Source organism: Camponotus vicinus, unplaced genomic scaffold, assembly GCF_025532165.1.
Source record: "Camponotus vicinus isolate PSW18456_S1 unplaced genomic scaffold, iyCamVici1.0 SCAF_3, whole genome shotgun sequence".
NCBI classification, from domain to species: domain Eukaryota; kingdom Metazoa; phylum Arthropoda; class Insecta; order Hymenoptera; family Formicidae; genus Camponotus; species Camponotus vicinus.
In genome coordinates, this window is record NW_028141967.1 from 217,504 (window position 1) to 234,797 (window position 17,294).

The 17,294-nt window shown below is 35.5% G+C and overlaps 2 protein-coding genes and 1 non-coding gene across 12 annotated transcripts; 1 reads left to right on the forward strand and 2 right to left on the reverse strand.

Annotated features, from left to right (window-relative positions):
- Positions 1 to 451: 451 nt before the first annotated feature.
- LOC145968389 (homeobox protein rough) lies at positions 452 to 17,066 on the forward strand. 6 transcript variants are annotated; one of them, XR_014437729.1, is made up of 11 exons: positions 452 to 536; positions 2,203 to 2,479; positions 2,754 to 2,956; positions 3,110 to 3,463; positions 4,202 to 4,319; positions 4,797 to 5,215; positions 8,816 to 9,600; positions 9,862 to 10,123; positions 12,970 to 13,204; positions 15,285 to 16,554; positions 16,640 to 17,066. XR_014437729.1 is itself a non-coding variant. In XM_083093809.1 (11 exons), exons 7-10 carry the CDS (start codon positions 9,400 to 9,402, stop codon positions 15,517 to 15,519), a joined length of 933 nt encoding a protein of 310 aa, XP_082949935.1. In that variant the 5' UTR covers positions 452 to 536; positions 2,203 to 2,479; positions 2,754 to 2,956; positions 3,110 to 3,463; positions 4,202 to 4,319; positions 4,797 to 5,215; positions 8,816 to 9,399; the 3' UTR covers positions 15,520 to 15,530; positions 16,445 to 17,066. The 6 variants fall into 6 exon arrangements, 5 of the variants coding, with proteins under 5 accessions (XP_082949935.1, XP_082949932.1, XP_082949934.1 ...); XM_083093809.1 differs by having other exon boundaries at positions 15,285 to 15,530; positions 16,445 to 17,066; XM_083093806.1 differs by having other exon boundaries at positions 15,285 to 17,066.
- LOC145968388 (solute carrier family 49 member 4-like) lies at positions 590 to 5,895 on the reverse strand. Of its 5 annotated transcripts, none has more exons than XM_083093804.1 (12): positions 5,509 to 5,895; positions 5,363 to 5,377; positions 5,105 to 5,255; positions 4,786 to 5,046; positions 4,394 to 4,484; positions 4,219 to 4,331; positions 3,816 to 4,004; positions 3,382 to 3,460; positions 2,824 to 2,929; positions 2,225 to 2,594; positions 1,496 to 1,592; positions 590 to 752 (listed from the first exon to the last, which is right to left on the reverse strand). In XM_083093804.1, the coding sequence occupies exons 1-12, from the start codon at positions 5,509 to 5,511 to the stop codon at positions 677 to 679; spliced, it is 1,551 nt and encodes a 516-aa protein (XP_082949930.1). In that variant the 5' UTR covers positions 5,512 to 5,895; the 3' UTR covers positions 590 to 676. The 5 variants fall into 5 exon arrangements, with proteins under 5 accessions (XP_082949930.1, XP_082949927.1, XP_082949928.1 ...); XM_083093801.1 differs by having other exon boundaries at positions 3,382 to 3,511; positions 5,509 to 5,868; XM_083093802.1 differs by having other exon boundaries at positions 3,382 to 3,511; positions 5,363 to 5,867.
- On the reverse strand, positions 3,182 to 3,254 carry Trnar-ucu (transfer RNA arginine (anticodon UCU)). Its single transcript has one exon. It is a non-coding gene; the product is annotated as a tRNA-Arg (tRNA).
- Positions 17,067 to 17,294: the final 228 nt, after the last annotated feature.

A 17,294-nucleotide genomic window follows, 5' to 3' on the forward strand; every position in this document is an offset into this window, starting at 1 on the left:
TATCAACTGTTATATATTATAGGTATACATGTATTACTATTTATATATATGTACATTTTTAGAAACTGTTTCCGCATGAAGGATCTGATGGTATCCTTTATTGCAACAAAATATATACGTTACTGAAGCGTAACAGCGTCTGCTGGCGCTTGCGCTGTACGCATGCGTAATGGTTATAAGAATCAGCTGATTCTCTCTATCGCGCACGGAATTGCAGAGCTGCATATGCGTAGCATAAAACAGTATGGACCAATGAGCATCGAGTATTAAGTCGCCATATTGACTTACACAACATAATACTCGATGCTCATTGGTCCATTCGTGTGCGATGGCCCTTACATTCAAATGTCTTCGCATCAGGTAGAGTAATATTTTATTAACGGTCAAGATAAAAAGAAACTAAGATTTCTTTCTTCTATGTTACGATCTATGTTAAAATAATACTTTATATTTTAACGTGTATATTTATTCACTAAACATTGCCACGCATTTACGAGTGTCGTTCTGTTTATATTTTCGACGAAATAAAAACATAGGTATATTTTCACAATAATATCTATTGTTATAATAATTCTTATAAATTTCGCTACTGTAGTCTCGCCTATGATTAAAATTCGATGATAAAGATATCTCTCTGGATGTTTATTAATTTTATTAATCGAAAAATTGAATGGTATCAATTAGCGTCGTATTTCTTCCTTTGAAATCTTTTGCAATTTTTTATTTCGTTCCAAGATCCTCGAAATGTTGAACTGAAATATCGATATTAGCAATAATTAATTATTATAATATATGACATATATGCATGCATGTACATTTCATGCTGAAAGAGAGAAATTTATATTTTATAGAACAAACAAATGCACAGATCTGGGGTATAAAATTTTATATAGACTCTTTTGTTATCTTAATAATATAGCTAAGACTTATGATTCCCCGATACACAATAATATCGAATTACAATGTTAAAAGTGAAAAAAGCATTTGATCTTTTTATACTATATATCGAAATAAAATTAGTTTTTTTTTGCATATAATTTCTCATTTTTAATAGGTTATATTTATGATATCGATGAGATGTCTTTTTATAATGGCATGTGAAAAAATTAATTTATTTTAATATATGTATGCGTGAGAAAAAGAGTTCTCATAATATATTTCACTTTGGACGTCATAATTCAATATAATTGCAATGAGAAAACAAGACTCGATGTAAAAAATTAATGAAAAAGTGAAAGGCAATATACTTCCGGGCGTGCGTTTGTACATGTATAGTGTCGATTAATAAAGTTTTATCTTATTTTTTTTGTTCTCTTTTCGATTTAGATTAAAATATGTGCTTTGCCGTAAAATGGTGCTCTCTTTGTGTATTTCTTTCTTTTTGCTTTGTTTTTTTTTCTTACGCTTGATTGCACGTCATTCGCTTCGCATAATATCACAAATTAATCATTCTCTGGTCGCATAAAAAAGTAAGATGTATGCATTAAATACTTACTTCATCTTTGTACGATTATAATCTTCCTGGACGTATATTACGAGTATGGTTGCCATCGAGATATTTGCAAACGTCCAATATGTCGACGAATGTTTATCTTTAATTGTAAAAAGCAAAGAAAATAAAAGAAATTAATTAATTAATTATATATTAAAGATAAGATAAAGGGAATAGAAAATAAAACTTTTGATAAGTTCCTAAAAATGAGAAGAGAAAAAGAAGACTGGAAATATTTTAAGTTTAAAGAAAATTCATAAGATTTAATAAAAAAAATATGAGAAAGGGAAAAAGAAATAAAATATATGTATATATATATATATATATATATATATATATATATATATATATATATATACACATATATTTTATTTCTTTTTCCCTTTCTCATATTTTTTTTATTAAATCTTATGAATTTTCTTTAAACTTAAAATATTTCCAGTCTTCTTTTTCTCTTCTCATTTTTAGGAACTTAAAAAGTATCATTAAAACATGAAAAATATTATATATATTATATTTTTCATGTTTTAATGATACTTTTTAATTATCAATATCTGCCCATGCAATATAAAAGCAAGATAAGGAATAATCAATATAAAAAACACTATATATAATTATGAATATATTAAAATATAATATAATATTAATTATTTATATAAATTATTTATATAAAAATATAATATAATATTATAATATTAATTAATTTATAGAGAATTGAAATATCGTTCTTACTCATCCATGGGAGAAAATATGAAAAGTAAAAGAGCGCGCCGACAAGATTCGATAGGAAGATCATATAACCGCCGACAATGGCTTCGGAGATCGGAAATGCAATCTCGGAGGCGAGTTCGAGAAAAAGGGCGGGAGTGGACCAGCTGGCGGATATCCCCAGGATGACCGCGGCATATAGTTCACCCTTGTGGAAGGCTAGGATACGATCGTCGAGCAATAGTATCCATAGGAACATTGCCGATGATATCGTCAACAGTATGTAAAGAGTGATCTTTAGACGACCTTGAAATGCATCTGCCAATCGCGACGCTATCAAGCTCAAAACGCTACTAACGATGATAGTCCAGAAAGCTAACTTGTCCGCCTCTTCCTAAATTTTAACATTTATTTAAAAAATTCTATGGCGCTATGATGAAAAATAAATTCTAAAGTTTCCGAGATAGATTAGGCAAATAAATCTTAACAATTTAACTTTCTAACTTTTCTTTATAAATGTAAATTTTTAACAATTTGATACTTGATATTTTAGAAAAATTTTGTCAAATGTAAATCGCTTTTGAATGAAACAAATGCTCAAAATTTTTACACCATATTCTTACTTGCGTAATGCTGGCGCCAAATGTCATCGTCATCATCGCGAGCCAAGGTCCAGTCACACCTTGGCTAAGTGCGGCAGCCAAGCAGAGACGCCACATGTTTTTATTTCTGTAGAAATAACTAAATTATTAGAGAGTTGAGTTTCTATAGCAAATTAATTAATTACAATTTTGCAAAATATATTAATATATATATATATATATAAATAAGCAAAAACAATAAGAAAAAATATTATATTTTCATTTATGTTTGTAGTTTTCGTTTAAATCGATACTTAATTATTTTTAGATTAAGAAATTTAATGTACGAATCAATGTCCAAGAAGAAAGGAATCTGAACAAAAAAAGAAAAAGGATCAACCATCCCTTGTGGGGATCGAACCCACGACCTTTGGATTAGAAGTCCAACGCGCTATCCTCTGCGCCAAAGGGACTTGGTACTCTTTCATGAAATGGAAAGTGATGTAGCATCACTAATTTTTCACAAAAAAAAGGGACAAATTATAATACATTTTTTCAAAATTTCATGGCTGAAGTCTTGAAAGGATAACAAACAATTACTTTAGGAGACGAAAGACGGATTCTACGAGGCCAAGACGCTCGGAAATTTCAGAGAGGTCAACAGATTGACACGATTCCCCTGGTAAGAAACAAAGAATGCCTATCAGGATAAGAAATTGGCCGACAAATTCTGAAATCATTAAATACAATAGGAAAAATTAACATTATTTCAACAGTTTTATTTTATTTTATTTTAAGTCTTGGCAACATTAAAACAATCTGTCTATTGTCAAATTTTAGACAAGCTCTGTCAGCACAATATAAACTTATGTATAGTACAAGCGTAGTTGATACCAATTTGTTGCAATTTCTATACTCGAATCTGCTGCCAAATTGCCGACATTATTAATGTTTTGCTTACTGGAATATAATCTTTTAGCTATTTTATATAAACAGAAAATTATTTTATTTATACAGTTTTTGTAAAAACATACCGATCCTCATGAGAGACATAATCTGTGTTCGCAATGCCACGGAGTACGTTTTATTAAAAGCGACACTTTTGTTGGAATTTGTATTATTTATCAAAGATGTAGTATTATACGCGATTGTGTCTTCTACTATAGCCGGCCCAATTAAATAAGAAATCGCCATTCCCAATTGATTGCAAGCAGAAGATATGCCTACAATATCGATTAACTTGCTTAGATTAATAATAATAGCACAATTCAACAATAAAAAATCCAAGAAAAAGAATCATTTCTTATTCAGTTATGGAAAATGTATTCTTTATCATGGATTTTAAAAATATAATTTTTTATGCAATTATGCTATATATATAATTATTTTTTTTAATTATATTTCTTTTGTTGATTATTAGATAAAGTAGAAAAGTACCGGTAGCAGTGGTGCGTTTCCCAGGAGGGAACCAAACCGCGGAGACCAGTGCTGTGGCAGGACCAAGGATCACTCCCGACAATCCGTTCAGGATGGCCGCGGTATGTACCATTCTGAGTGACAAAATCATCTTTTTTAATTTCGATCAGCAATCAGCCGCATAGAATTAACATACATAGTGAAGACGTTCTCCCTAGAGGACACGCAACGAACGAAGGTCGCAAGGGTAGAAAGAATCGCCGCCATTCGCAGGGACATTGTTAAGCCTTATATTAATTTTAATACGATATATTAAGGTATATTAATGGTGCGCTTCAAATTTATTTGTGATATTTAAAACTATCATCTTGTTTACATAATCAATCGTACATTTAAATTATTTCGTAAAAAACAAAAAGGATCGGTAAAAAAAGTTTTATAAAATATCTTTATCAATCCAAATTGCATATTTTTGGAAAATCACTTTTTATGTAAAAACTGCTTTATTTTAAAAAAATAATTGATTCTGGTTTTTTTTCCTCTATCTCTTTCTTTTGCGTGGGTTACTATATTACTATACAAGATCACCTTTCTTATAGAGGAGCCAGGAACAAGGTATACAGCAAGTCAGGTAGCTGATGCATCCCCAATCGGACAGCAGAGCCACCAGGGACTCGTTCCAGCTCGGGAAAGCCTGCAGGGCGAAACCAGCTATCGGACCCCAGGTATTCCACACGCAGCATTGCGAGCACGACAGAGTGCAAAACAGGCCCAAGGCCACCCGACTCTCCTTCCGGGGCCCGATTCCGCGCTCCGGCTCCGTCAAAGCCAAAGTCTCACTTTGGCTTCCTATACACGCGTGTTAAAACTGGCGATCGGCTCCAATAACGATGAAACGAAGACTTACGACGAGATATGTGATTTTGACGTCGCTCCAAGCTCCCCGTGCTCCGTCCAAATCTTCGGAGGCATATCCTGCTTTTGGATGTCCTTTTATGGTTCCTTAAAAGCTTGCCAGGTGAACTGCGGCATTGATGTAACCGCGTCATGCTTATATACTATGAAGGTTATCATATTAATGTCAAAAAGAAATTGCGATTTTTCTTATACATGTCATCATATTTAAAAAACTTCTCTTATCGAGTATATATGGCGATTCACTCACATTTTCGTCGTTGAGCTTTTTGGGTGGCAGAAATTAAAAGGATTAATCGTACATGAAAATTTTGAATAGTTTGCTTGGATTTTTGTTAAATAGTTTAAAGATTAAATAGTTAAAAGATGAGTATTTTTCAAATACTAGTATTTTACCATGAGTATTTTTCAAAAAGGAAAATAAACGCAGAAATACAACATCTATAATTGTTAGAGTTACGACATTCTATACATTTGGCATCGATCGAGTTACTCCGAACGGTAGCTTTGCTATTTTACCGCCCCGTTTGAAAAAAAGAGAAGGGATGCAATAACGATAACAATAATAACGATAATAATAAATTCGTTTTCCGGAGGACGCGTCGATAAGCGACCGCGCACCCCCGCGGCTTCCCCGACGCCTAGCTCGTCCTCGCGGGGAATATTGACCGCGGGGATAACGATAATTGTATTGTCGCGTCGCGTCGCGTCGAGCCCGACGACGACGACGACAACGACAACGCAACGGCTACGCGACGACGAGCGCGCGCGAAATCAGCGTGAGCGTAATAATCGTAAATGCCGACAATAATAGACGGCGCACAAAGGGAATTAGACACCCATATACCCGCGGGGCGGGGGCGCGGGGGTTCTCGGGGGTGCGCGCGCACGTGCTTCCCGCGCTCACCCTCGGCGCTCTCGCCGGGTTGGCTCCTCTAATTACATCGATCCCCGTCCGTCGCCCGATTGGTCCAGCATCCAGAATCCGCCTCCATCGCGCGGATGAATCTCACGCGAAACAATCCAGATCATCCGGGGAATCGTGGCGGTGGAAAAAGGAAGGGGGTGGAGGAGGAGACACATACGCGATTGAGGACGATGGGATGGGGTCCGTGATGATGCGGCCGAATGCCGCGGACGAGTGTTGCTGATCAAGTTTTCAGCTGTCGTGCCGTTTAACAGCAGAGCTTGCGAGGGCGTGTTATTGTTACTTTTATCTTTATTGTTGTTTGATTTCGCTTAATCTAAAGAGGGATGAGATGTGAATGAGCGCAATATTTTTTAATTGAAGATTGAAATAATACTGAAGATTAATATTGGTATATTGGTATATTACAGGCAAAACAAAATTAAAATAATTATGGCGATTAAAATACAGAATTTAATGATATTTAGTGAAAATATTTTTACAGATTGTGGATATACTTCAAGAAAATTAAATTTATAGATTTATTTATAGATTTATAGATTTTAAAGCTTTAAATCGGATTATAAAGTTTTAAATTCAAGAAAAAGTTTAAGTTTGAACTCTTGGAATACTCCAAAGTTGACATCTTAAAAAGAAAATCTATAATTTTCTTAAATTTTCATCTCTGGATTTCCTTCGATGCAATGCCTAAAATCTTTTTTTAATTATAATATATTTTTTAAATTATATAAATAATAGTACATTCATTATTATATTTTTGTTATTGTATTATTATTGTATTTTTGTTCATTATATATTTTGTTTTTATCACATTAATTTTTAATGACAGATTCTCTCTCTTTGATTTCCCAATCTAAATTATAATTTTTCTCGGCAAAAATAACATGAAAAATCATTGTTTATTCAATTTTTAACATTATAAAGATATAACTAAATTAAAATTAAAATTATATTAAAGTAATTTTCATTCAAAATTAGCTAAAGAATATAATTTTATAATCCATTTATAATTTGCTGAATAATTTATTTCGCAACAAACTCCACTTTTTTAATCGCTCCAAAATTATTAATATTTCATATTTTCAGGAAACTGATTTCAAATTAATCAAATAATCTGTCATTAAAAATAATGCGATAAAGATGAAACATTCTACATATTACAAAATTTATATTTTGCAATTCGCAAATTTAATTTTTTACATATGCAGCCAAGTATAGAGAAAACAATCAAAATTTTGATCTTTTCTTTTATCATAATTCAATTTCTTTAGATTTCTTGCAATTTGATAATTCCAGCTACTTGTTAAAAAAAAAAACATTGGGAGAGAAGAATAATATCGCCTTCAATCAAAGATTAAAATTGAAGGAAGGGAAGAGTTTTTCCGAATACCAATAAGTACCGATAATCAGGACCCATAGGGATGCGTTGTTTCGCCGCATTGAGAAAATTGAAAACAGAATGAACCCGCAAATAATCTCGCTATTCACGCTAAACCGCGCGCGTTCGCTTCTTTCATTCTTGCTCGCGAAAGAGCCCCCCTTTCATTTCTTCGGAAAGCACAACGCATGATTGGCGCACCACAATTGTTGAAATAAATTAATTCGCGAAGCTCCTCCGTTGTCTTCTTTCGTGTATTATTTTTCATATTATCATATATCGAAAATTATGTAACATCTTTTTCTCCCTTCTCTCTTATATATCTATAATATTTATAAAATTATATACATAATTTTTATTTTGTTTTATACATTATTTTATTTATTTATTTATTATCTATATAATTTTATTTGTTTTTTTTGTCGAGAGATTAAAATATAGAATCATAAAGATTATATTTTTGATATTTATTTAAGCGTCTTAGGCTATTGTATTTAATTTGAATAGGTTTTAATATCCAAATAAAATTGCGATAATATAATTGCTCTGGGACATGGTTTATTAATAATAACTCTCCGCGATGCAGTGCAAAAATTGTTCATTTTATAGAATTAATTATTATTCTTATTAGCAGTTAAAATAGTTTTATAAAAAAATTAATTAGATAAAAATTACTAATTTTATATTTTATATATATAAAATTACTAATTTTTTTTTATATGAGTGGCAATATAATGTAATATAAAATAGCATATGACTTTGTCTAAATCTTGACAAAAACTTATAGATAATTGCTAATACTTTGTGATGATTACACATGATAGTTCCTTTTTAATTGGTCTTATAGATTAAAACGCATTACCTTCTGCGTTTGTGGTTCTTAGCCTTATTTAATTATCTAATGATTTAATTAATTACATCTTTATAATCATGCGCAACTCACGCGCATTCACATCGCAACCTTTTAAATATCTGACAAACTTTTTTGGCAAATTGAATTCGGAAAGATCGCGGGGGTCCCCCCCCACCCCGGGGGACATCTTAAAGCTATCCTCGTGTTTATCCGTCTACAGTCTACAGGAAACGGTAGCCGCACGTGCGACTTCGCACAGGGGCGGCGCAGCGCCGCGTGGGAATGGGAGGGTGGCCGAGGGTGGAGAGACATCCACCGTGGAAGGGAGTATCTCACGTATCCCTACCTTGCTCCTTCGTCCTAGCCGATGTACGAGGTGAGAGAATGGAGGACGGTTAGGTGATTCAGACGCGCGTGCCGTCATCCCGCGTCGCAGACCGACGTCCTCTGGCTCCTCTCACGCGAATTCTCACTTCTCCATCCTGGCAATCATCTAGAGTGTCGTAACTTTGATTGTGCGTTGAGAAAGTTTTGTGTGTCCCAGTGAAGTTATTACCCGGAAATCGAGTGAAAGATAACATCTCGGATGGAAAGAGAAGAAATAATTGAAACGTGTTGAGACTGAAAAAGGTGGATTAAGCAGGTCGATCCTCGACATTTGAAAATTTTCCGAGTTCCGAAAGTTTGAAGAGAATCTAGTTGAAAACTCCCTTGAAACACTAGATATCTGACAATGAAACTTTTATGTGTGTGCGTGGGGCTTTAATAGTACTTGCATGTGAAAAATAAACTTTCTTCGCTTGGAAGGAACGTTTTAAATTTTGCAAAAATTCAAAAGATTCATTTGGGACAAATATTTTACACAAACCTCTCGAGAGATCCATCCACGGAGAAGATATTCTTTCTCATAGAGGAATTTTCTTCACAATCCACCTGTTCTTTATTCGGAAAAAAACATTTTCTACCTATAAAGAGAGGGTTTTTCCAGATTGTCCCCTTTATTTAGAAGAATCATTTTTCACTTAAAGGTCTTCGAAAATTGTTTTCCCTCTCACTCTTCGCTGGAGGAGATATTCGACGTCTAAAGTTTTTCCGAGATCCATGGAACGAATTTGAAGATCCTGTGAAATGTCTGCGAAGAAGACGAGAAGACCGTCGTCGCCGCGACGTTTCTTCGCGCGGCTCTACGGCCACTTGGAGGCGACCAAGAAAACGGAGGATGACGAGGATGAGGATCACGCGCGGGAAAGTCTGGACTCTTCGCCGGAGATCACGGGGGAGACCCCCCACGTGTTGCCCGGTTCGCTCGAATCGCACAAAATGTTCCATGTGAGTACAGAAATCGCATATTTTCTCTGCGTCTTATTAATTAATTAACATTATCAATCAAGATAAGTACAGCATCATTTTTTACCTCGAAAGTCCAACCTTTCTTCCTGTCTACCTCTCAATCAATTTCTTTCGAATTCTACGAAAGAGACTTTCGAGAGTCCGAGCGCATCGATGAATTTTAAAACTTGAATTAATTACACGGAAATCAATTAAATTAAATTAAATTAAATTATTACCGAGCATTCTTCTTCTTGTCAGATGTCGCATTCCAAAGATCCCGAAAAGACGTCGGACGACGCCGTGAAAAGTCAGGTGTTCGAGGACAAGACAACGGAGAAGGATTCGATGCTCGCGGGCGTGAGATTGCCCTTCCTGCACGGGGTCTTCCCGAGGGCACCCGGTGGTCATCCATCCTTACACCTGACGCAACTCGCACATCCGTCCGCGCTACCGCCGCATCTCAACGGTCTGCCCCATCATCCTATAGCCGAGCACCACTTTCAAGGATTTTCAGCCTTCCGTAAGTCCTTGCTGCTCTCTCTCTTTTCCACCAATTCCAAAATTAATCACGCGTAGCGCGATCGAGTATTCGAAATTTGTCCAATTAAACTTTATTAAAAATTTTTGACATTTATACGAGATTTAATTTTATCCAGTTTACTTGATTATTCGTTGCAATTTAGCTCATTTTGAACAATTAATGAAGAATTAGTCACTTATTATTGGCTCTAAAAATTAGCTGTTTTGAAAATTAAGATGAGTGGGTTTTCAGAATATTTAAATTTTTCAATCTTTTAGCGCGTACAAAAATAAAATTCGTTTTTACGATAAAGTTGTTTATTGAAATTTAGGGTTTCGAGCGATTTTTTTGGACGGTCAAAATTCTCTTACAGTTGGTATTATCGATCAGATTTATGCTAAAAAATTTATGCATTTTTCGCTCAAAATCGTGTACTATTCATCTTCAACTTTAGCACAAAGATTTTATCCTCGTACGTTACGATATTTTCGACCAAAAGACATACATTCTATTTCACTCGTGTGTGAGCTGCAACACGGAGATATGCACACATGGAAATGCAGGCGATCGCATCGTGCAATTCCAAAGGCCTGGTGCTCGGACGATACGTTTCTCTCTCCCTCTCTCTCTCTGTAAGCTCAGGATCGGAGGCATCTTTGCGTTCGAGTATTCGCGAATCGGTAAGCAGATTTCACGATGTCGCATTATGCGACGTCGGACGAACGACACGACCATCGTCCAGAGGGAGAGGATACTCTGTAGCGACTGTAGTGCTCTCCCTTAGTATCGACAATGATACGAATTTCTCAGCAGCTACAGACAATGCTACGAATTTCCTACTCGGAAATTGTTTCGAGAAAAAATGACAGATTTTTAAATTTATAGTCCTTTTCGCCAGATTCTCTCAAAAGAAACGATTTATCGAGAGTGATTTACGATATTTTTTCGTTTCTCAAAGATGTATATTTGAGAAAAAAATTTCAAGAGAGAGGATACTATAAAATAAGAATATATTAAATGTAATAATAAGGTTGAAAATTGTGCCATTTTCGAAAATAATGATCCTAATTTTCCGAAATATATTTTAAATACCCAATTCTCTGCATAGTAGATATGACCCCTAAAACGTGTATCTCTAAACGAATGCATTCCTTGCGAGATTATATTCAAGATTTTTCGGAATAAATGTACTTTTCGTTACGAAGAAACTTTCGATCGTTTAAAAAAAATCATTGAAATATCACAAGACAAAAGAGCAAAACTTCCAAACAATTTAGCGAGAAAATCCTGCGAAAGAAGAGGGGGTGAAAAAAAAATGAGAGCATTTCGGTGAGATGGATTCGATAGTTCGATACAGGCAGATTGCCGAAATACTTGGATGTCCCGGTCCGAGCGACGGGAGGGCGAGAATTAGCGAATTTCACTCTTCATCTGGAAAGTTTGTCGGGGAAGCCCGGGACAGAAAAGATCGCACGCGAGAGCGAGCGCGCGATTTTATCCCGCTTCGACACCTCGTCGCGTTATTGTGACGAGATTACGAGACGCAGTTGGCCGCCCCTCAATGCGAGATACACATCGTGGTATTCCCTGCACAAATCAGCTCTTCTCCTTCTCCTCTTCCTCTTCCTCTTCTTCCTCCTCCTCCTCCTCCTCCTCCTCCTCCTCCTCCTCCTCCTCCTCCTCCTCCTCCTCGCCGGTCCTTAAGCCTCTCCGAGAGCCACCACCGACTCGACTCGCCGGAAAATATCGTGCACGCCGGGTGTTCGCGTTCGCGAATCTCGCATCGCGGAATCCGCATACATACTTGCGTATCCTGACTTTGATCTCTGTGATCTCGACAATTTGCGCCAAAGAATAGGGATGTTCCAGGGGAGCGAGATATCCGTTCGTATCGATGTACGATTACACGTATATCGGCAATTTTCCCCCTTCAAATTTCATTTTTTCAATGCAAAAAAATTATTCTTTTAATTATTTTTCAATTTTTCTTCTTTTCCTGCGCATATATGTATATGCAAATAGGGATTACTTGAGATTATAGATTTTTGCCCGGAACAAGAATTTTCGTTTAGTTATATTCCTTTAATTGCGTAAGGTTCTCCTTCTCGCGCATTTTTTTCTCTCTTGAAATCTATCGCTTTATAAGGTTTGAGATGCAATCAGGATCCCATATCCGCTTCGGACCGGATTGAGCGAAGCCTCGGGAAGCCACGATTTCCGGTGTCGCTTACCGATGCGTTGTAATTATTCTGTCACGTGGCGAGGATGAAATTACAGCGCTTCCAGATTCACCTTATATATTCCGAATATGCGCGAAAAGTAAAGATTAAAATCGAATTGAAGGGAATCATGACACGTGTACATCTTGTCGCAACTGTATCTTGAAATTGCAATTATTCGAAAGGTCCACCTTCCGAGGACGATGTCAGGATCATTTGTTACTCGTGCGAGCATCCCCCAGGTGTTGGGGGAATCCAGAAAACGAGCTTCGTCGCGTGACCGTCCTAATTGTTCACGCTGATCACGAGATCATTAAATCGTTCGTTTAAATAGATGAGTTATAGCTGCTCTTTATTTAATTTCTCTCCATCTCCTCCTTTTTCTCGCCTAATACTTGATACTAAAATACTTTTATATACATCTCTTACATTTTTAGAATTTTCAGAAATTTAAATACTTATATTCTCGAAGAGGGAGACTAGCAAAAATAGATTTGAGATTATATTTCTAAAATGTGTTTTAAATATCTTGTGATTTTTTCAACAAATCGAAAGAAACAAGAAATATCCTATTTATGGATATCACATAAGTATGACAACAAATCTGAAATTTTTTTTCTCTTCTAGTGGCTCGTAGAAGGAGAAAAGAGGGCCGACCGCGAAGACAGAGGACGACGTTCAGCGGCGAACAGACGTTGAGATTGGAAGTCGAATACCGACGAGGAGAGTACATCTCGAGGGGACGTAGGTTCGAGCTCGCGGCCTCTCTTAGGCTCACCGAGACGCAGATCAAGATCTGGTTCCAGAACAGACGCGCCAAAGACAAGAGGATCGAGAAAGCGCAACTGGATCAGCAGTATCGGTATTGATTTCCATCCTCTCCCGACAAGCTCTTCGCACATTTTCTTGGCATCGAAATATTATATCCGATACCTTGGAATACCCCGATGATTCGTTTCAGTTAATTCGTTTAGTTAGGGTAGTTAAGTTGGTTATTTGCCGATGTTATTTCTCAAAGCTATTTAAACGCGCAATCCTAATTCCCCGCCTTATTGAAGCTGACACGGGAAAAATAAGAGGCCATACGGAGCATATGGCGGTTCTCGCGCGCATCCCACGCTCTATGCGTCCAGCCGAATCGTTATCTTGTCGACGTGATATATCGAGTTCTCTAATGCGGTTATTAGAGTGCACGGCTGTTAGTTTCATCGGTCGTTCCATGCTAAAATCATTCTATAATTCCGACAAATTTAAGAGAGAGAGAGAGAGAGAGAAAAACAACACGAAAAAATTATATTCTTCAATCAATTATAAGCGAATCTTATTCCAATAGAAATTGAATCGAAGGCTTAGTTATTTGTTAGAAGAAAAGATATCAAACTATGTGATTAAACATGTAAATTACATATAGATTATGTTTAACATATATATATGTGTGTACATGATGCAACCTAAAAGATAATTCTACATAAACAAAAAGTCGAAAATGTAGACTAAGCTTTTTTTTATATGATTTTATTCTATATTCTCGACTTATGTTTTTTTTTTTTATGTAGATTCATCTTTTCCCGACCGTATCACTAGTTGCGGAATGCATCCTACATATTTATGTCCAATTATTTCCACGTTATTCTGGACTTTTATAAATCTTTTTATCCTCGCCTTCCCCTTTGCGTTACTGATTTAAAGATTCTCACAAAGACGAGACTGTACAACCCTCCTTTGAATATTCTAAATCGCGCGAGAATCGTTAAGCGCTTTTTCACCGGAAATCAGGTTCCGCGATCCCATCGCGAACAATTACTCCCGTACGATTCGCGATGGGAGAGAATCGCCCGATCCGAAAACTCGAGCACCCTCCGTGGGGATGCGACGCGAGGTGTCGGGACGTCCCGGTCGGGCTTCCCGCACAAAGACCGAAATTTGTGCGAGCCGCTCCTCCTCCGCCTCTTGCTTTCTCGCCTCGCCTCTTCGTCACAATAGCACGAGACATAATCCTACTTAAGGCTATTTAGCGGCATATCGCAATCGGGAATCACCCTAGCTCGAGTCGCAGTCGAGCGTCGCTCTCGAGGTCCACCGAATCCCGGCCCTTCCCCCCTTCCCCCTTCTCTTCTTCGTCGCCACCCTTGCCTTGCGCCCCGACGTTATTCAGTCGATATGCACCTGACGCTCGATAAACCTACGGATAAATGCACTCGCCGTGCTAACCGAGGGGATTTTCTCATCCACTTGTCGCAATCCTCTCCTCATCCTCCTCATCTCCCTCTTCATCCACATCCGGTTTGATCTTTTGCGCTCTCAATTTACCTCGAACATTGAAGAATATCTTATTAGGATTGCAACGAAATTTAATAACGAAAGTTTATTTTTTTCGACCGATTTTAAATAAAAAGCTTGTTTCAATAAACTTTCAATTTTAAGCTTATCGTCGAGACGCTTGAAATTATTTCATGCTATATTACTTATTCGCCTCTTGTAACTATGTACAAAGATTGCGAGTATAAATTATTATAGATAAAAAAATATAAAATATTGAATATAAAAAATTGGAGAGAGTGTTGTGGGAACTTTTATTACGAGATCCTAATGGAAGGGAGGGGGGGAGAGGATGATCTCACAATAACAGTCTTCATTAAACTCAGCCACAATATTAAGGAACGTAAACGAGCAGAGGGGGTCGCCGACACGCGATCCGCAGTTTACTCTCCCCTAATGTTTCGCTGAATAAAAGCTCTTTCGAAGCGAACGGAGATACAAGAACTGATCACGCGCTCTCCTACAATTTTCCCGGGACCATTTTTCACAGGCAGTAAAAGTAATCATAGACCTCGCGAGATTAGAAAATATATCGAGTGTCCGAAAATGTGCGTCGATTAGTCGTTGTGTAATCAAGAGTTTGCGAAAAATTTTTCGCTAATCGAGTCTCTTGTGTTTTGCAGAAACTTTGCCGTATCGAACGGCTTGATGAATCTGCCGCTCTATAACGCCACGGGATTCTGCGGCCTCTGCTTATACAAGGACACCTACGGATCGGTAACCGCCAATCGAGATCATTCCTGCGTTCCTGGCAATTCCATCGTCATCGCCGACGAATCTCTAAAGGATCAACCGCGTTACAGCAGCAGCGGAAGCGAAACGTCCGACAATCCGCCGAATCTCATGTCCACGACTTAATTGAATCCAACGTGATTTCGCTGTTCCTTTAAAAAAAATACAGCTGACAATAAGTTAAAACTTTCTTTTTATTACGCGATATAAAAGCGCGACTCTAACAATCAGTTTTCAGCACGAATAAAAATCTTCTCATTAATTCTTGTCATATTACGAGAAAAATAATAACCGCAAAAAATACCTTTCACATCCAGATACGAGAAAAGATATTCATCGTTTTTCTATCTTTCTAAAAAAGAAAAATTGATTTTTTTTAAACAAAAATTACTTTTTCTCAAGAAAATACATTATTTTTTGCTGCGTTTGAAAAATGTTTCAAATTTTGATCAAAAATTTCAAAAGTATTTTCGAAATATTAAGGATTAAAAGGATACAAAAATTGATTTCTTTTATTCCCTCGAGTGTATATTATGTATTCTCTTGAAGTATAATACTTGCAACTGACCATCAATTTAATTTCTGAATAGATTCTTTACGCGTGTGGTACTCTTTATACGAACTTGTTTCGACTATTTATTTTATATTTACATTTGATAAACATTTGAAATAATCCAAGTGAAATTGATTGAAATCTTTGATTTTCATACAAATCCAATCTGTACATTCTATCAACATTTTCGCATAAATTTATATTTGCATCCTTATATTGACATCGCAAGACTATATTGAAATATCTTTAAACAACGAGATTTTTAAATATTTCGAAATATTTATAAAAATTTATAATGATAGAATAAAATTTAAATCATTGAAATTAATAAGCATTAATGCTAAAAAAGAGCAACTTTTACTGCAATTATATTTAAAAAAAAGAGTTTTAAATTTGGAATATTTGTGCCGTTTAAATATATTTCAATATTGAATTTTGGCATTGTAATATCGTAAAGCATGCAATACTTTATATGAATTTTGTTAATATTTGTTTTAGATGCAAAATTCGATTAGATGCTTCGCAAATATTACTGGGCAATTTAATATTAAGAAGAGAGAGAGAGAGAGAGAGATGTTGATCTACTATGAAAGAAACTAAACACATTTGTAAGTGTTAGTAAATAATATGATACAAAAATTTTTGACATTATCTAACAAAACTTCTTTATCAAAAATCTCTTATTTTATAAAGAGAATTTTGCAGAATTTTCTGTAAAAGATGATATAGAGTCACACTCGTGGAAAAGAATCCTAATGTACAAAACTACAAGAATCGCTTGGATGTACAAAATCGCATATGCTTTTCAAATGTATAATCATCAATTAACAAAGTAAAATTATCAAATTGACCGTTAAAATTAGTTTATAATCGACTTACCTTTGAAAGCTTGTCTTGTTTCTTATTGTTTACACTGAACCAAATGTAAAATTAATTTGGTGAATAGTTATATATAAAATAATAAGTATCATTAAAGAAATTAAGCCAATTAATTATAATAGAAACGCGTAATTATGTAGTGTATAGTTGCTATTATAATTTATATAGTAATTATAATAAAGGTAATATATTTAATTTTGCGCATATTTTATTCGTCGCTTTATCGACGCTTAATAACAAGGAGAAGAATGAAAGACATGAAATTACGTGTGATATTTGTAATTATTAATTAATTTTCTTTCACTTATATATTCAATTATACAGTTAAAAAAATAAGTCAAAAAAATAAATTATGTAAGATGGTTATTCTTTTCCTTATATTTTTTTCGTTGTATTATTATTTAATTATCCATATATTTCACTAAACTCTGTCGCAGACAAAGTAATATATCATAATTGATTCAAATAA